The sequence below is a fragment of the Rhinoraja longicauda genome, chromosome 8 (genome assembly GCF_053455715.1).
Source record: "Rhinoraja longicauda isolate Sanriku21f chromosome 8, sRhiLon1.1, whole genome shotgun sequence".
Lineage (NCBI taxonomy): Eukaryota > Metazoa > Chordata > Chondrichthyes > Rajiformes > Arhynchobatidae > Rhinoraja > Rhinoraja longicauda.
Window position 1 is genome coordinate 29,683,553 of NC_135960.1, and position 20,578 is coordinate 29,704,130.

At 43.8% G+C, this 20,578-nt stretch overlaps 1 protein-coding gene across 1 annotated transcript; it reads left to right on the forward strand.

Moving 5' to 3' along the window:
* Positions 1–1,522: 1,522 nt before the first annotated feature.
* Positions 1,523–18,416, forward strand: LOC144595807 (protein S100-B-like). Its single transcript, XM_078403490.1, has 4 exons — positions 1,523–1,677; positions 5,671–5,823; positions 12,111–12,280; positions 18,094–18,416. The coding sequence occupies exons 2-3, from the start codon at positions 5,686–5,688 to the stop codon at positions 12,255–12,257; spliced, it is 285 nt and encodes a 94-aa protein (XP_078259616.1). The 5' UTR covers positions 1,523–1,677; positions 5,671–5,685; the 3' UTR covers positions 12,258–12,280; positions 18,094–18,416.
* The last annotated feature ends 2,162 nt before the right edge of the window (positions 18,417–20,578 follow it).

Genomic DNA, 20,578 nt, shown 5'->3' on the forward strand with positions numbered 1-20,578 from the left:
CAGGCTGCGGGACCTATGGGGGACTGGGGTTGCCTGCTGCACAATTACTCAAGATAGACTCAAAGTGCTGGAGTAACTAACCGGGTCAAGCAGCATCTCCGGAGAAAAAGGTTTCAGATCGGGATCCTTCTTCGGACTGAAAGTAGGGGGTGTGGCGAAGGGGCATTTGAAGAGCTGGAAGCGAGAAAAGAACAGGACAAGCAAGTGGGACTAGGGTAGCTGGGACATTATTGGCCGGTGTGAGCGAGTTGGGCCGGTTTCCACACTGTATCACTCTATGACTCTATGACTCTATGACAAATCAGGCTGCTGTTCTTTACTTCTGCACCATTATCCCTTCCATCTAACTGGAGCTCTTCCAACTATTTGAGCAGTATCCCAACATGAATTCCTCCTTCAGGAGTGAAAGGGAAACCACTGAGTAGATATTACACCGAGGTTACCACTGTCAAGTAGCAAATCTTAATAAATCACCACTAGTATCAGATGACAACTATACCCACAGTGTGATATTTATGGGGGACAATTCAGTTTCTCACAGTCTTAAAAAGGTGGCTGTGTGAACCACATGGAGGTGCAACAGGTCTTCAGTGCAAGCAGACAAACAGGGTGAACTGGTGGGATAGTTTCCTGAGTCAGAGTACGTTTAATCTTGAAACTTTAAAGGGACAAAGATAATAGCAGGTGATCAATGTACATTGGATTAGGTGTGAACAAAGAATTCTATATAATGGGATCATATCTTATCATTGAAGACCAACTTTGAACATTCAAATCCCTTTGTTGGGACAAGGCCATTGACACTGATATTCTAAAAGCTACGAATACTCTAAACATCCTTCTTCCAGCACATATTGAGTGCTGATCCTCTGAGTACAAAAATCCCTAATGTTAATGGAAAGAACTACTAAGAATATGACCATAGAAAGGGTCACGACCTGAAAGGCCACCTATCCATGATCTCCAGAGATACAGCCTGACCTGCTGAGTTCTCCAACATTTTTCTTTGGTAAACCAGCATCTGTAGTTCCCTGTTACTGCATTATGACTATGACCATGATTGATAAGTAGTAAAATAGACAGCGTGGAACCTCCCATGGTCTATGTAACAATGGTCCAAAGTATCTCAGCTCGAGGTGGCTGATGACTGGTCACTGTAGTCCAATCAACATTTCCTTATTGTCTTATGTTCAGTCAATGCTTTTGAGTCTTGTCAGTTTCTAAACCAATTCTCTTAGCTGAACTGTTAACCTGTTTGCCTCATGGACAATGCTGTTGTGTAAGCAGCTCTCTAAGTCATTTCAAACCTGACTACAACTTGCAGGATATATTTGAAAACTGGTTGAAGTCTGTTCTTGTTTGTATTAATGGCTCCTACAATATTCCTTCTGATTGTGGTTGCTACTTCCGAACAGCTCCCTATGGATCATCCAACTCGGTAATGGGACCTTTAAAAATATTTTGCTGCATCATTTAAACTCATTAAGTTGCTGCTGGTGTAACTGATCTGAGGGATGTATTGTGTCTCAGCCATGGATTGGTCAAATCTGGCCGCATAGGACGGCAGTACTTCCAACAATAGTTTCCAACTCCCAAATCAGAGAGGATAAAAGCAGTACCATTAGGTGGCAAGGTCGCAGACAACTCTTGCTGAAAGTTAACTGGAACCTCACCAAGGTAAGATGTACACACGATTGCGTGTAGTGAAACTGAGATGCAACAATATAATTTGATTTGGACTAAACTGAATTTGTATTAAGATTGAAAACTGTTAAAAAATTATTGCTGATTGAAAAATACAGTTGAAGATTATGTTCGACTATGGAAAAGTTGGGAGACCTAACTAGGTGGGTATTTTTAAAATGTACTCTATTCCATCATTTCTCAGATACTCATTTGCCAGTTGAAGTGGTGGAATTGGATATATATTTGGTAAAAAAAACATTCACAGGGCTGTGGAGAAAGAACAAGAGGACGGACCAAATGAGTCAGCTCTTTAGGGCATTTTGTATTGAATAATCTCTTTCTGTACTGTCACTATTTAAGATTTAATGAGGAAATCTTTGTGCCTGTAACGTGTGTGAGATTTTATTCTATCTCTTTGGATCCCATTATTTTGATCTTCCAATTATTTGGTCTTCCAATTATTTTGTTGTGGAGGAAATTGAAACACAAAAGTGTCAGCACTGCCTCCCTTTTGATAACAGTCTTACAGAAGTTCAGACTGCATCAGCGATCGTCCCAAAGTCTAAAGCTTGAAAATCACGGGTCTAATTCATTTAAATGAACACACACACACACACACACACACACACACACAACAATCTGCTAAAGTGAAAATGTCAGGATAAGCACAGTGGATCAGTGTTTAGTAGAAAAGATGAATACATCAACAGAGTTAATTATATCCTATATATTTTTTAATGACGCCATGTACATGCTACTGTTCTCTTCTGGGTGGGTTGGGTGGAGTAGGCTGAATTGCAGAAATCAACACAACTTGTAACAGGGTTTGGAACTAATCCATTGCAGAAACAAAGACTGCAGTCTGCTGAGAGCAGATTCCAGAACTGTGCTGAGTCGGTCAGTGTGAACACACTGGTCTGTAAGAAGAAGGCATTGTCTCCCAAGTGCTAACTCCGAGTGTTGTGATCTGAGAATGGAAATGGATTTAACATCGACTTTCAAATTTGCATGCGTTTTTCAAAATGGAAGCATTTGTTATGGAGAAGCACCGTGAAAATGTGGTTATTAACTAGATCCTCCAAGAAGCCAGCACAGAAACAATGGGCTGAATAGCCTCCTTTAGTTCTGTTTTTGCTTGTGTGCGCTGATGTATAAAGAGCAACGTTATAAAACACAGTGAAGCTGCAAAATACTGAGCTTGATGGACGTAAATTTCTGTCTGGTGCCAGAGTGCAGAGGTTGTGCAGAGGAGGTTATGCTCGAAGCTTAGATACCCTAATTCCTGGGCTTACATGAATTCAATATACATTGAATTATCCTTCTCTTCACACAGAAAGTTTGAATGATATGGGTTAGGGACACCGATCATGCTAATTTTGCTAATTGTAGTTATGGCTGATGTAAAATACACCCTATCCTACCAACATACAGCATGACAGGCTGAACTACATCATCCAGGCAGGGTAGGACTGAGGGAGTTCTGCATTGCGGGAGAGGATATATTTCAGATGAGGGAAAGCTTCAGTTTTGTTCACCATTTCTGCTGGACGTCGGGTTTTTTTCATGGCACTGTTTCAAGAGCTCTTTGACCTCCCTCAACTAACACTGAAAACTGATAGTGTAGGAAGGAACTGTAGGTGCTGGTTTAAACTAAAGGTAGACACAAAAAGCTGGAGTAACTCAGCTGGTCAGGCAGCATCTCAGGAGAAAAGGAATAGGTGACATTTCGGGTCGAGACCCTTCTTCAGACTTACCTGTTTATTTTTAATAGAGACCTTGTACGAAAATTTAACAAACATGTTTAACTACATCACACAATGTGACAACACTGATGTATACTACATCTTAAAGATGCACAAGATGTATTCTGCATCTTAAAGATGTACACTGATGTATACTACATCTTAAAGATGTATAAGATGTATATTGCATCTTAAGATATCCTTAAGATAAACAATAATCCTATCTTTCTGTGAAGCCATGTGACACTTCCTACCTTTCCAATTTTTTTGCCTGCTACTGCTTAACATCACAAACCAGTGGGCTCACATCCAATGCCCTCGTTCACTCAATGCATCTTTTCAGCAATGTGCAGCACGAGCCAGCTCTTGAGTGTTGCAGGAGCTAGAAGGAGAAAACATCTTGAATCAAATTACTTGAATAGCCAGCGTGTGACCCTTCAGGAAATGCCACTGACACAACACACAATAGCACAGTATTTTCAGTCAGTCACACTTTTGCATCACTCTGTATATGACCGTTTATAGAGATCAAGTTGTGTCCAGTCACTGTCCAGTCATCAGACTGTACATAAGAAGAATTTGTGATACAGAATTAGTCAAGGGGCAGGACATTGGCGCGGCAGTGGAGTTGCTGCCTTACTGAGACCGAGTTCGATCCTGGCTACGGATGCAGACTATACGGAGTTTGTACATTCTTCCCCTCACCTGCATGGATTTTCTCCGGGAGCTCCAGTTTCCTCTCACATTTCAAAGATGCACAGGTTTGTAGGCTAATTGGCTTCTGTAAATTGTAAATTGTCCCTAATGTGCGTGTGGGATAGTGTTAGTGTACAGGGATCCCTGGTCGGCAGGGCTCGGTGGGCCAAAGGGCCTGCTTCCGCGCTGTATCTCTAAACTAAACAAAACTAACACAGGGTTTCTGTTTGATGTAGCGCTCGAGTTGTTTTGAACTCAATAGACTTCCTTCAGTTTCCCTTCCGGACAGCCGAAACAAGATCGGCATCACAACAAAAGAGTCCACTGCTGAAACTGTTAGCTCATTCTAACAAATGCTGCCCAACATCGAGTCGGCAATCAAACAATCCCCTTGTGCTACAGCCATGGCAACAGCAGAGAAACCCATTTTCTTTCTGCAGAGAAACCTTTCACATTCTGCTGCACCCAAAACGCAAGGCCACATTAAATCCACTTGACATTTATTTGCTACATTCCAGCCCTCTGGAAACTTACCAGCAGTTACTAATTGTAGATATTTCTGAGGCTGAATCTATGAAATTGACTGTTTGTACAACTGAGCACAGAATCATGTTAATTGCAGCAAAAAACGTTTGCATGACCCATCTTGCTTCATTTACCCAGAAAAATTAATGACATAGCCCAAACACTTCAGCAATTCCAGGGATTTAGCCAGTATCTTTTGTTCTCCAAAAAGAAAGTTTATTCAGAATAATCAAAAATATTTTCAAAACAAGAACAGTGCAAACACTCTTCCGACATTCCCATCGGCTATACATATATTTATTAGCATTATATTTGGTGGTGTTCACAAAGCTATCATTGTATCAGGCACCCTTGCCACTCATGTGGCCCTCTGGTTTGATATTCCCTCCCTTGTTTACAGGGCGTCTCCTCCAGCCCCTGCCTCCAGTAACATAGCATCTGCCTTTGGTGTGTTGTGGCATTCGGCAAATTGCGGTGGATCAAGGTCATTTGTGAGCCGGGAGACCCACCACATCCATGCCATCCGCAATGCCAATCTCAACTAATCCCATTTACCCACAGTAGCACTACATTATAGACAATAGACAATAGACAATAGAAAATAGGTGCAGGAGAAGGCCATTCGGCCCTTCGAGCCAGCACCGCCATTCAATGTGATCATGGCTGATCATTCTCAATCAGTACCCCGTTCCTGCCTTCTCCCCATACCCCCTGACTCCGCTATCCTTCAGAGCTCTATCTAGCTCTCTCTTGAATGTATTCAGAGAATTGGCCTCCACTGCCCTCTGAGGCAGAGAATTCCACAGATTCACAACTCTCTGACTAAAAAAGATTTTCCTCATCTCTGTTCTTACATTCAAAAGCATGGAAACTCAAATGGGGAACAGTGAGAGCTGATACGGATATAGAGGTGGAGGATGTTAGAGAGTTCCGGGGAGAGGCCCATGCAGAGATTTGAAGGCTTAGATGGAAGTGTTAAATCAAATGTTAACTCACCCGTTTCCTTCTTTCACTCAAGCAGCTTTTTCCCAACAAGATGTCTGATCTGGAGAATGCCCTGGTGACAATTATTGAAACATTTCACAAGTACAGTGCCAACGATGGAGATAAGCTAAAGCTGAAGAAGGCAGAACTGAAGAATCTCATCAACAACGAGCTCAGCAACTTCATTGGGGTGAGTAGGAAGAGTGGGACTTTGAGACGGTTGTGCTGACAAGGTTTTTAGGGCTTGCTCAAATACTGGCATCAGGACATTGTAAGTTAAGAGAAGATCAATTTTTAACATCCATCGACTTTACGTGGAGACTGAGTTTAAGACCACGAGCCTGGGAGCAAGGAGCACACAATGATGTCAAACACAATGAGATGCCAGGGCATGCACTGAGGTAGGACCTGTGGTTATCCTGTCCCTTGCATTATCCAGAGTGCGGCTGGCAGCTTCCCTACCCCTTTGCCATATCCAATGAGTCAACTCTCAGGACTGAGAGAGATCTCAGCCTCCAATTCTTTCTTGCTCACCCCAGCTTTTCAACAGGCAACGTCCTTGAGAAATGTTGAGCATGACATGAGGGGTAAGCTGGAAGAAGCATTGAAACAGGGCACTTCAAGTGCTGTACATGCAGTGGCTGCTATAATGAGAGGGATGGGGATGGGGAAAGTGTCAGGGGGTGCAATATGTGAGTCAGCAAGGGGAAAAAGTAGAACTTTAAGTGGAATCCTCCCAGTCACTCAAATAATCTCCTCAAGATCAGCAGAATGACAGTCAGTAAAGGGCCTGTCCCACTTAGGCGATTTTTTAGGCGACTGTCAAAGTCGTAGCAGATGGCCGAAATTTTATTTTACCCGACGACAATGACCACGACAATGCCAGGTGGAGATTACACCGTCTTCGGAAACATCGCGAAATTCCCACGCTGTCAATGCTTCCTCCTGTATCCTGATCACTGACAAGTCGGAAAGTACTTGAGAGTATAACATCTTGTATGGGTTACTTTAAAAAACCAAGCTTCACGGTAACAAGACATAAACCGGATTGACTTCCAGTTTACTGATGGCAGTATTAAGAAATTTAATTTTAAAAGTGGTTAAATGGATTTTTGTGAAAAGTGTGTGGGCATTCTTTGAAAATGTAATGGAGATGCATATCTGGTTTCTGGGTTGCATATATGGGTTGAGAGCCTACTTTAAATGTGATCGCTGATGGCCATAAACATCGCAAAAATCCCCACGCTTACCTGACCGTCAAACTGTCGCCTCCAATCTACCTGTCAAATGTCCTGACGGTAAATAAATTGGTTAAACACAAGTATTTTATGGTATCTTGAAATTACTTTACTTATTTTAATATTATGTGCTTCTAAATGCATCTAAGAGAAACTAGCAAACCTGGGGACAGCAGGCGACAGCGCCCGCAATAAGCAACGATACCTGGCGACAAGCCAGCTGTCGCCGAGAAATTTCACTCCGGATGATTTCTCAGCGATGCGCCGAGATCCACTAGGATTCTTGGAAGGCTCTTGATCTTGATCATGCCCGCGACACCCGGCGAACTGTCGGCAACAGCCTAGTCACCGGCAGTCGCCTTAAAATCGCCTAAGTGGGACAGGCCCTTAAGACACTGACTATCCACTATCTAATTGGAATTTCCACTCAAATCTTTTCCATAGTCTGTTCAAACTCAGAGTTCACTGCTGTGACATTTAAAAATATGGATTAAAAATGTGTTGGGTTATTGAGAGGAATAATATCCAGTGGTCCAGAAAATGTGTCAGTCCGGTTTCACTGACATCCCTAGAGTGATTGACTATTGGAGTTTCACAGCACTGCTTGTTTCGCCCGTTGCTTTGCCAGGATTATACTTAAAATCCTGAGAAGTCTTGACACAGGGAATGCAGAGAGAATGTGGGAGATCAGGGTCACTGTTTATAAATCAAAAAACTTTAAATAAAAATGTAAAAAAGGCATGAAGGCATGAGGTCAAATTTACTTTCACAGGGTCTTGGGTCTTTGGAATTCTCTTCCTCAAACAGTGGTCTTGGAACTCTTTGAAGCCTTTAATGCAGAGATAGAGTCCCAATAGGTGAATGGGTGAAAGATTGCTGGGGTTGTGCAAGGTCTGACTCAAGTTTGTAGTCAAATCAGCCTTCACCTCATCAAATTATGCCACTTAGAGAAGCCTCCCGCTCCTGATTCATGGGTTTCTATGTGGATAATGCAGAAACAGGCCCTTTGGGCCAACAAGTCCATGCCGACCAATGATCACCCTGTACTCTAGCACCAGCCTACACACTAGGGACAATTTACAACTTTTACCAAAGCCAATTGACCTACAAACCTATACGTCTTTGGAGTGTTGGAGTTAACCGGAGCACCCAGAGAAAACCCACATGGTCACAGGGAGAACGTACAAACTCTGCACAGATAGCATCAGTAGTCAGGATCGAACCCAGTTGTCTGGTGCTGTAAGCCCCTTATCTGGAGAAAAAGGAATTTGTGATGAATGCTTCATAACTTGTTGGTTTTAGATGGTTATGAACTTTGCAGAGAAGTAGAGGGGGACTGGGTGAGAGAGACATAGAGGGGAGAAGAGGAGGGAGAAGGTAGAGAGGGAGAGAAAGCAAAACAAGTAACAAAAGAAGTCATAGTCTGTGGAAAGAGGGCCCAGAGGCAAAGAAGTGCCATTAATACCATCTCAGGGCTTTCAAAGCTCCTTCTCAGTTTTCTGTCAGCCCTTTTTAATTAATGAAATCTTGATGCTTTTCCTGGAATCACTCAACAAAGAGAAACGAGACTCCCTCTGGCCACTACTCTGAGTGTGACGGCAAACACACACTCTTTTCTCTGCGTCTACTGAAATCAGAAACCCACATTCATAGAATCCACTTACAATAGCTTAGAAAACATCGAGAACGTTTTCCTAAATGCATTTAAGATGCTACCAACTGACAGCAGTCACAGGAATTCTTCAGCTGGGCGACATGACTGGGGGAGATGGTGAGGCTGCTGACTGCTACAAAGGCAGGTATTGTGTTGGTGAAGAACCTGCATGAATTAAGAGCCACAGTGCTGACTGTTCAGACTTGCTGTCGAACACTGGCTGCTTTTAGCAATCAAAATAACATTGTGTTTAAAAGACACAAAGTGCTGGAGTAACTCAGCAGATCAGGCAGCATAGCTGGGGAACATGGATAGGTAATGTTTTGGATCATGACCCATCTTGAGTCTGAAGCTCTATCCCTCTCTACCTTTCAGTCTGAGGAAGGCTTCCGACTCAAAACATCACCAATCCCTTTTCTCCAGAGATGCTGCCTGACCCACTGAGTTCCTCCAGCATTTTATGTCTATCTTCGGTATAAACCAGCATCTGCTGTTCCTTCCTACACACTCAGCATCATCGGTACCAACTTGTACAATATAGAACAGTGCAGCACACAAGGAATAGAGAACTGGACTAAACAGGAATAAGCCCTGTGGCCCACGATGTCCATACCAATCATGATGCCAATTTAAACTAACCCCATTTGTCTGGGCATGGTCTAATGGAGCATAGCACAGGAACAAATCTCGTCTTTACATATTCTGCCTTCAACCATGAACGTCTAGGGGTCAGCAGACTGTAGAGGAGCCATTGAAAAAGGTTTTCAGGCATTTTCAGTTAAAAAAAATTTAAAAGAACATTCTTAAGGAAAAGGCAGAGAGATTTAGGGAGGGAATTCCAGAACTGAGGGTCCTATCAGCTAGAGGAATTGAAAGAGTGTAGTCATAGTAAATTGGTGTTGGACACAGGGAATTACAACACCACAGGGGTATCGGGCACAAGATGCCAGTAAGCATGCAGGCAGCATTGAACAGTGAGTGCAGAGGCTGATGAAATAAACTTGGTCCAAGTTCATACATGAAAAAGTTATGAAATAACTTCATAAATTAATTCATGACATGAAATTGGTTTTGGTGCAGGTAGTACAGTCAGGCCTGTGTACTTCCCCTTCAAGCATGTTGGCTGTGGAATACCATGTTTGTTCTTCACAATCTCCCTGAATTTAATCTGGAGAGTGCACGTTTATGCATTTAAAGTGATGCCACAAAATAAGGGAATGCACAAGGTGGGGGAGTAGGGCCGGAGATGACAGGATTGTACAGGATTGGACACCATATGAGTAAGAAATTGGCTGAAGCATTAATTACAGAGGTCAAACAGTGGTGTGGAGAAACAGAAAGGTCTTGAAGGGTATCTTCACAAATGCTTGAGGGTAACAGGACATGCCAGTAAATTGGTTAAAATGGAGGAATTTCCATTTGGTGCTCTCCTTCATGAGCCTTGGCATTGAATATGAGAGTGTGTGGGTTATGCTAGATCATATACAACAGTTGCTGCTTCTAGGCATAATATTTCACTGGAGAGGGTGCAGGGATTTGATTTACAAGGACAGGAAATTGTTGCTCTGAAGAACATTTGGATAATCTGGGTTGTTTCCTTTGCAACAGAAGAGACGAAGGAGACTCTGGAGATGCATAAAATAAGGAAGAATCTGGTTTGAGTAAAGTAGGAAAGACATGTCTTTGTGTCCAAAGGAACTAAAAATCCCAGGACATAGATTTATAACTGGGGGCTTAAATGTATGGAAATTGGTGGATGGATGAAGAAAAGTGATTTCAGGCTGAGGGTGGTGGAGGTGTGAAATTCTCTGTCAATTAAAGGCAGAAACCTTTTGCACACAAGCAGCACTGAGACCTGCAGAATTTTGGACGTGGTGCGGGTGTGTGAGATTAGTCCAAAGAGGTTTTGTCTCAACTGACACAGCCACATTGGGCTGTATGACCTCATTCTCTGCGGTAATGTTTCTCTGTTCTGTTGTACAACTCGAGCAGCAGAGCAGCAGGAACGCAGAGAGAGGTTCAGAACGTAGGAGAACCACTCTGGAAATTCAAGGCCCATCAGCCTATTCTCCCCAATCTCACTTCTGACTGGCATGAAATGGGTTGCCTTGTCAGGGGATGGCTTGCTTAACTACACAGTGATAGATAGGAGTTGGGATGATGGAGAAAAGTATCATGAGTTGAAGGTCAGTGAATGCACATCCCCAGAATGTGTCTCTGTGACTTTGCTGGCTGCCTGCTGCAATATGTTGCCAGACAGTATGGGAATCCAGTAAAGACAATTGCTGGGGATACCTGAACTACAAAGAGGACATATTCAACATACTGTCAGAGCTTAGGGCAAGAGCAACAGAATCAACCTGACAGGTCAATTGTCAGGAGGAAGGTATGAAAGTTTCTAATGTTGATTGTAAACTATAACATAACAGGTATAACAGAGCTTTATTTGTCGTTCGGCACCGAGGTACCGAACGAAACTACATGGCAGTCATAGAAAAAAAGAACACAAGACACATAACCCCAACACAAACGTCCATCACAGTGACTCCAAACACCCCCTCACTGTGATGGAGGCAACAAAACTTCCACTCTCTTCCCCACGCCCACGGACAGACAGCTCGTCCCCGACCGACCCGCACAGTCCCCACACCGGGCGCTGAAACGTCCCGCGGCCGAACCGGGCGATGAAAGGCCCGCGACCAAGCCTTGCGCAGCTAAGTCCAGTGGCCGAGCCGCACCGGGCGATGTAAAGTCCCGTGGTCGAGCCGCACCAGCGATGTTAAGTCCCGTGGCCTGTTGTATGTAGTGCTTAGTTTTATAACTTGCTACATCATATATATATATATATAAAGTAGAGGGATTGGGTGGGGGGGGGGGTTGAGGGTGCTGCACCAATACAGGAGAGGCTTTGGGTCCATGGCTCACTCAGTAACACCCTCTCCCCTTCCCTGTTCCCCCTCTACGAGGAATGGGCCCAACGGGTCCACTTGGTCTAGTATATATTAAAAAAAGCAGAGGTGCATACAAATATTTGTTAATTGAGTCTGGTGAATCCCTGGAATTCCTTATCAGAGTTGTGGAGGCTAGATCATGAGAAGTATTTAAGGTGGACAGATGTAGGGAATGGAGGATTTGGAAAATTGGTACAGAAGAGAAGTTGAGGCCTGGGGGGATTAGCCATGATCATGTTGAATGTTGGGACTGAGTGGCCTATTCCTGCTCCTGCATCCTCGATTTTTTATGAATGATTCAGAGGATGTTATAACAGAGAAGTCTTTAGGCATAAAAGATTCTGCCTCAAAAACAGCCTCAAGAATAGTCCTATATTCCAACCATTAGATGGCAGTGAAGCAGATTCCTAGTCAAAGCTGGGAAGCTTTGCTTTGTCTTGTAGCATTGCTGAACTCTGACAGTAACATCACACCAGCAGCACATGCACAAACAACCATGTCCTATTTATCGGTATTTTGTGCATGTGTGTATCTGTGCATATGTGTGAGTCTGTGTGTGTTTGTATTTATGTGCACACGAGTAATGTTCCTTGAAGCTTGTATTTCCTTTTGTTTACAAAACATATCTTTGCAGGACCTCAAAGACCCGGAGACCATGGACAAGCTGATGGAAAGTCTCGACACTGATGGTGACACGGAGTGTGACTTTCAAGAGTTTGTCGCATTCATTAGCATGGTAACCACAGCGTGCCACGGGTTCTTTGTGCAGAAGGACGAGTAGGGAGAACACACGGTGGAGACAGTGTAAGACATCGCTTTCTTCATTGCTTCCACGAGTAATGGCTTGTGAGATTACAACAGAGCGATCAAGCATGGTTCACAGAGTTTGCAAAAACTAATCGTTCACAAGTAACACACACCAAAATGATCAACTATCTGCTGAAGTCCACAGAACCTCATGAGTTCCTCATGGACTAACGGAGTTAACAGGCCCTAACGCACAGTTAATTTCCAGCTTCTCTCCATGTTCAGCTCTCCTCCATGTTCCTGCAGTCATGGATGGTGGTTAGAAGACAGATTTAAAGCAGAACTGAAGGACACCATTTAGGGATCTTTCTATTGCTTCTAACTCATGTGACCTCCATGAGTTTGACACGGTAACGAAAAGGGAACTACGTTCATCTCACTTCTGTAGTACTTGAGGATGTAATTCTCTGGGTGGAATAAAGAGAATTTAATTTGCCGTGTAAATCAGCTGTCGCAGAAATGAGATGTTCTGCGACACTGGGGAGAGAAGGAACTTACAGTTAAAGACATCACCGACTTTCATGCCACCTGTGATGACTATTCATCCCTCCAACATTCTCATCCAGCTCATTAATGAATATAATGAACAGCAAGGGTCTCAGCATTGATCCCTTTGGTACACCACTAGGCACTAACGGTCCAACAGTCATTGGTCAAGTCTACTCTTGCCCTTCAGCAGCCCTGAAACTGATAGATGTACAATCACTGTCTCTGAAATTCTCTCCTACTGACAATCCCATCACTTTTCAGAGATTCCCAAAGATTCACAAAGACTAGATTCAGTTACCACTGTCTAGCAGAACTATCCTCATAACGAACACCAAAAGCTCCCCCGATAGTCCAATACAAATCTCACTCTATTTAATCCTGCCACACCATGGCAATCCTGGTTAACATGCGGGAAAATGAAACTTCCAGCGGCTCGTCCCTGATTATTTTAATGCTTCCCTGTACTTTGCTCACAGATTTGCTGTTCCATTGCCCACTAGTTGGAGGCATGGAGTATTCCTCCTGCAGTAAAGTGAAATCCCACCTCCTCTGTTACATCCACACACCACCACCAAACACACCTGAAGGCTTTATTACCTGGGAAGTCGAGTTGCTAGTCCAACCCTTCTTTCAACCACATCTCCGTGTTACCAACATATCATATTCCTGCATATCAATCAATATCTTCAATGGTTCAATGGTTCTTTATGGTCATGTATGCACTGCACATTGAAATTCTTTTTGCACAGCACACACATGCATAAGTCACCATATTTTGGCTCCATTTACACAAAGAAAATGTCCAAATTCCAGAGTGCCCCCGATCCAAGTACAGCACAGGTAAACTGCAGGCTGCTGCAGGACCTCCTCCGTCGTCCTCGACCAGCTCACCCCGCGAACCAACGTCCCTCTCCTTGCCCTTATTTGTTGGACTCTTTTAATTAAAATAGCTGCATTCCGGTCTTGTTCCATGGCCTTGTTAAAACGATGGGTGCTCTGCCCATTGGGCTGACTGAGTTTTCCTTCTTTATTTGGTTGCTCTCTACCCTCATTATGTCTCATTCCATCTAAAACCACACTGAGAGCAATATTAACACATGACCCACCCCCCACCCTTGTAAGGATGTTGGACTCGGACAGGTTGGGAATATGCTCCAAGTCAGAGATCGAGGCTCGGGCTCAGAGACTTCTGACCCAGTGAGAGTAATGTCGAGGACACATGTGCTGAAACTTTGCTATGATGAGCAAATTGACCAAAGGCCAGGATCGCAATTGTTCATTTCTTGTACGGTATTAACTAAAAAAAATCAATATCCACAATAGGATCATTCACCTCCCACTTGGTACTTGGCATTTTGACACAGAAAACGAGGTGCTGGAGGAACTCAGCAATCAGGCAGCATCCGTGGAGGGTAACGGACAGACCAAATCTTGGGTCGAGACCTTTCATCGGGAACTTTGCAATTATTCATCCCCACAGAATACTGCCCAACAGACAGTCATTATACACAAAGCCAGTTGCCTCTACATCCAAATGGATTGAACAAACTTCTGCTCAGACATTGAATGGTTGTGAAGTGCCTGGAATGTTTAGTGTCTGTGCAAGGCTTCTTGTTACCATTAGCAACTCTCTTCTGCACAATCCCATTTTCAGTGTTTTTCTTTCAGGCGTCTCCCCTGCGGCTTTTCTAGTTGTTTTTCTTATAATTAAAGGGGTTGGAAAGAACTGAGAAAATTTGAAACAATTGGCAACACCACAAATGCAGCCTGAGATGGTCTGCCAGTTCACTGAGTGATTCAAAGATACAGCTGAGCATCAGGTCCCACCGAGTCCACAATGATTGATCAGTTGATCACCCGTTCACACTAGATTAAAGTTATCCTACTTTTGTATCCACTCCCTACACACTGGAGTAACCTGTAAATGCCTACGTATATGGGATATGGGAGGAAACTGAAGCACCTGGAGGAAACCCACGTGGTCACAGGGAGAAGATGCAAACTCTACACAGGCAGCACCTGAGGTCAGGATCAAACCCGGGTCCCTGTCGCTATGAGGCAGCAGCTGTTCCAACTTTATCACTGTCCCGATCCTATGTTTGGTTCTAGGTCATAAGGTCAAGTTGATAACCATTCGGACCTAATCGTGGGAGTTTGAATCATTGCCAGTCTTGAGCTCTATATTTAGCAGCCACACAACCAGCAAAAATAAGAATGTTTAATCCTATCAGTCAGCATTGGATTCAAATGTGGATGGCAGAGGCTAAAGCTTAAGAGAGGCAGCACAAAGCATTGCATTAACCTGCTGCAACACCAATCAGAAGTCTTTGTATAGGTCCTTTCCTTCACTGGGACTTGTCCTTATGTCACAAATTTCTTATTCAGGATAACCCAGGCTTGAAATCAATTAATGCCTTAGACACTGGGGAAGTTCATTAGTACTGGCAGCTGGTGCACCCAGGAGTATGCATCTCCCCAACACGTCCTATGACCCTGTAAGCAGTTTATTTGTTCCTGAGAAAGATGCGTAGCTGGTAGAGGAATTAACCTCCACAACCTGCAGCAGAGCAATATCAATTAATTTACGGGCAGGGTAAGCAATTTGTTTGAACAACCTCTCCAGTTCGACAACAGCTGGAAGAAGGGCTGCCGAGGGAACAGACCAATGCACAGTCTCCCCTGCCGAGGGAACAGACCAATGCACAGTCTCTCCTGTGTCACTGACATTGCTTTCCCCTTGTTGTCAACACGTCAGGTTTTGATTTACATTCATCCCCATGGCACTGGCTCCCAATCTGGCAGCATCTCTGGCTCCCCCCCCCCCCCGCCCCTTGATGCACCTACTGCGGTAATCATAACAGGCCACTCCCAAAACTCACTCACTGCCCTCAGTGGGCTGATACTAGTCAGAAAACGCTATAGGAAACAACATGGGGTGTTTATACAGTAGAGTGAATGTGCACCATGGGCAAAGCAATACTCATCCCTACCTGTGGGACGAATTATATAACCGATAAGAACACAGGCCATAGAGCACTGTAGCGTAGGTACAGCCCATGATATCTGTGCTGAACATGATGCCAAATTAAACTAATTCCTGCCTTCACGTGATCCATATTCCTCCATTCCCTGCATATCCATGTCCTCATCAAGCCTATCACATCTGCTCCCACATCTCACTTGGCAGCACTTTTCAGGCACTCATCACTCTGTGAAAACATTGCCCTGCACATTGCCTTTAAATGTTCCCATACTGACCTTAAAGCTAAGCTCTGGGAAAGCCAATATGCTGTTCTTCCAGTCTGTGTGCGACCTCCAGAGTTGATTTTCAGCTCTTCTCTCAGATGGCCTCACAAGCCATTGTGTTTCAGCCTAGTTGGGGTTGAAATATAAATAAAATGCTTGCCACTGACATCCACAGCTCATAAAAAATACAGAAGCAGAAAGGAATAGTGTTTGAAAACCAGTCATACGACATCAACTGCAATTGACCAACAAATCCCAAAATATTTGGTGAACTGTTCTTTTAAACTGATGTAGTTCAGAGTGAGGTGGCCTCGCCTTTGAGGTGGCAGGTTTAAGTCCCACCGCAATGTCACTAAATCAGGTGATCTCTTCACAGTACTGTTTTGTGGAAGCTTGCTGTGCATAAATCGACACAGGAAACTCCTGCATTACAATAGGAACTATCTATTCCAAATCTGCCTGAACTTCTAAGGTATTCTGGGGCAGCCTGAGATTGTACACACATGCATGCATGTATGTGCATTTATTGAGCCCCTTTGAGGAGGAGCGATCATAATCAAAGATAGACACAAAATGCTGTCTGAAGAAGGGGGTCGACAGGAATCGTCACCTATTCCTTTTCTCCAGAGATGTTGCCTGACTCGCTGAGTTACTCCAGCATTTTGTGTCTACCTTTGTTGTACACCAACATCTGCAGTTGCTTCCTACACACCTGATCATCCTTAAAGAAGAGTGATCATAACTGAAAATCTTTAAGGAAGTGTAATCATAATTTGATAGAATTTTGGCTAAATTGAAAGTGATTTTGTCCAGTCTGAAAACAGATTGTTAAATAGGGTGACAATAGGGTGTTCCACAGTGAGTGCTGCTGCTTTTTCCGTGGAAGCTTACTGTAAATTGCCTGATTCAATCTTTGCATTACAGTAGGAATTACCCATTTCAAGTTTGCCTTTGCTTCCAAGTATTTTGGATTATCATAAGATTGCGGGAGATGTTATATAAATTCAAGCCTTTGATATTTTTGCCTGAGTATTTGATGCAGTTAGTACACTCAAAAGCACACTAACACGTGGGTGAGAGTGGAGGAAAGAGCTTTGAACTTACACAGAATATAACTGACTTTGTTTTCATGAGAGAAGGGGCACAGAAGAGACAGCACAGCACAGAACCGTTTCTGAAAGGGAAAGGCAAATCAATACTGTGGGTTGCAGATACTTATTTAGCGGAGCCGTGAGCATGTAATGACAAGAACTCAGTACAAACCATGTGAGATTCTGGCAAAGCTCAAACGAGTCAAATCTTTTGGAAATGAGGGCCAATTCTGAGTTTGGCTTTTCCAAGAATTCAAAGGCGATCAAAGCTCGCATTTAACAGAATTATAATACAAATACACTCACATGTCCAGTGATAATTGGGAAGCAGGAGCTGGCCAGCACTTGTGATTAGAACCTACTACCAGTGACAAACAGTGAAATGTTGTGTTGAAGGTTAGGACAGAGATGATGTGAAGTAACCAAAGTGAGCTTTTATCCATGTTAAAGGTATGAGATGACTGAGGGAAAATGAATGGATATTGAGTGACAAGAGGGCACTGGAGGAGGAGAATTTGCATGGTCACCCTTAAAGGGATCATATGACTTGATTGTCCATGATAACAGGGAGATGGGCAGATTGCCTCAGCTAGTTCCACACTTGCTTCAAGGTCAGCAGACTGCGGACTGAGATGCACAGAGCCCTGTTCCTGTAGCCATCCCTCAGGTTGGTCTCACTGCTTGGGATGGACATCAGTCATGGTCAGTCCACAGTTCCCCATATTTCCTGAGGCATGGAAGCAGGAAAACGGATCACCTTCTGGGGTACAACCATCACTTCATTAGACAAAGAACACTCAGTAACCAAAAATGATTCACCCACATGTCTGGTTAGCTCACTGATTTCAGCTAAAAGAAAGATTTTTATGTTCACATTCCCATGTCTTTTAAAGAAACAAAAATATTTGTAGTTCTTTGTAATTTGTGCAGTTCCCCTTTGTCAATTAAATCTTTTGGTGAGCTTAATTTGTTTTGTTTTCACAGGAGGCTGGAAGGAGACCATGAGACAAGATGCTGTTGGTATGGACACTGCAGGAGTAACAAGCAGGTCCTGGCAGGCATGCCCCTTGCAAACTAACCTTGAGTACCATGAACGCTCCTTGTCCTGCATAATGCATAGGGCTTCAATTGCAGATACTGAGGGCAACAGGAGCCCTGGCAGCAACGAGTCAACTGATGAAAATCACCTAATGTATAGATTTGCTTAACCAGGGAAAGGACTAGCAATCTCTCCTAACCCACCTGAATGGTTACGCTAGAAATCGTACTTGTACTAATTCACAAATAAAATTTCATGTGTAGATTAATTACGCAACTGTGTTTGAATTATCTGCACCCCAGAGCTTTGAAGGGAGTAGCTATGAAAATTCTGGATGCATTGTTTGTCAGCTTCCAAAATTCCATGAGTATTAGAACAGTTCCACAGCTAAGCAGGTAACCTGGGAATGCAGCTGAGAAGAGGAATTGAAGCCAGAATAGATCAGCCCTGGTCATATTAAATGGCAGGGCTACCTGGAGGGACCTCTGGGTCTACTCCTGTTCCTATTTCCCTGTCCTTTGTTAACACTATTTATGAGAAAGGGAAGAAGGAAAGTTAATAGTAAGTAATAAATAAGGCAAAATAAGGAACTGTAGACCAGTCTACAGTGCTTTAAGCTGGTGCAAAATGCACAGCTGAAGGAATGGATGAACATAGAACATGGAGCATGAAACATTGAACAGTCCGTCATAGGCCCTTTGGCCTACAATCTCTGTTCCGAATATGATCCCCCAAATTAATCTCCTCTACCTCCACATGATCCTTATCCCTCTATACCTTGCATATCTGCATGCCCATCTAAAAGCTCTTCAATCAAACTAGCAGACCCGCTTCCACCACCAGCCTTGGCAGTGCTTTTCAGGTACCAACCATTCTCTGCGTAAAAACTTGCACCATGCCTAAGCTGACCCATCAATACTAATCCCAACTTGGAGTTATGGTTGGAAGCTACAGAGTATGGAGGGATAAGGATTCTGTGGAGGCAGAGGAGAGAGAGTTTCTTCATTCTGCCCAGCATTAAAATGGGCAAAGTTACAGTTGGCAGAGCGTGGAATATCAAATAGTATAGAAGCTGAGAGAGTGCAATTGCCCGTGAACGCCACTCTTTGTCTAAGGGTAATGAAGTAAAGTGGTAACATGAAACGAGGAGGAGGGGGGGCAAGGGTAGAGGTATGGGAGATAGCAGAGATGCCAGGAAGAGAGGCGTGGGGGACACCAGACGTGACAGGGTGAGAGGTGTGAGGGACCCCAAATATGACAGGGACATGCGTTAGGGATAGCAGAGGTGACTGTGAGAGAGGTGCGGGGGACACCAGAGGTGACAGTGAGAGAGGTGTTGGAAACACCAGAGGTGACAGAGGGAGAGGTGAGGAGGACACCAGAGATGACAGAGCGAGAGGCTGTTTGAGATTACATACCTTCCATTTGCCAGGTGACATGAGAAACAAGCAAGTCTGATCCCAGGAACTGAGCATGGGCAGGTAAGCATTGGAAAAGGATGAAGGCAAAAGGGTTGGCAGATGCTGGAATCTGGAACAAAACAAACAGAATGCTGGAAGAAATCAGTGGATCAAGCAGCATCTGTAGAGATGAACGGTGTAAATGGATGTTTTGGGTTGAGACCTTGATAGGGAAGAGGAAAAATTGAAGCAGTCCAATTCGGTAGGTGGCGCGGTGGAGGAACAATATGGGAGTGCATTTTCAACCATAGGAGTTATAACACCTGTCTCTTGACCTCCTCCCCCACCTCCATCCAGGGACCTAAACAGACCTTCCAGATGATGTAGAGGTTCGTATGCACCCCCTCTAACTAGCCTACTGCATTCAGTGCTTGCAATGTGGCCTCCTTTCCATCAGTAAAACCAAACACATACTAGATGTTTCCTAGCATCCCGGTTGCCAAACACTTTAATTCCCCTTCCCATTCCCACACTGACCTTTCGGTCCTAGGCCTCCTCCATTGTTAGAGTGAGGCTAAATACAAATTGGAGGAACAGCATCTCATATTTTGCTTGGGCAGCTTACACTCCAATGGTAAGAATATTGATTTATCTAACGGCAAGTAACCTCGGCATTCCCTCTCTCTCCATCCCTCCCTCCCTCCCTCACTCAAGTCACACCAGCTTCTCGTTCTCACTAAGCATACAGCTAACTATGGCCTGTTTCCTTTATCATCGTTACTTTTTTGTAGATCTTTCATTCATTTGTTATATATCTCTCTACATCTCTGTCCATATCTCTCGTTTCCATTTCCCCTGACTATTCTGAAGAAGGGTCTCGACCCGAAACGTCACCCATTCCTTATCTCTAGAGATGCTGCCTGTCCCACTGAGTTACTCCAGCATTTTGTGTTTATCTTCGGTTTAAACCAGCGTCTGCAGTTCCTTCCTTCACATACTAGGTGACCATGTTGTTAGGGTTTGCAAAATA

Coding starts and splice junctions, on each gene's coding strand:
- LOC144595807 (XM_078403490.1), top strand. CDS start 5,686: ATGTCTGATCTGGAGAATGCCCTGGTGACAATTATTGAAACATTTCAC. Junction 5,824..12,110: donor AGCTCAGCAACTTCATTGGG/GTGAGTAGGAAG, acceptor ATATCTTTGCAG/GACCTCAAAGACCCGGAGAC.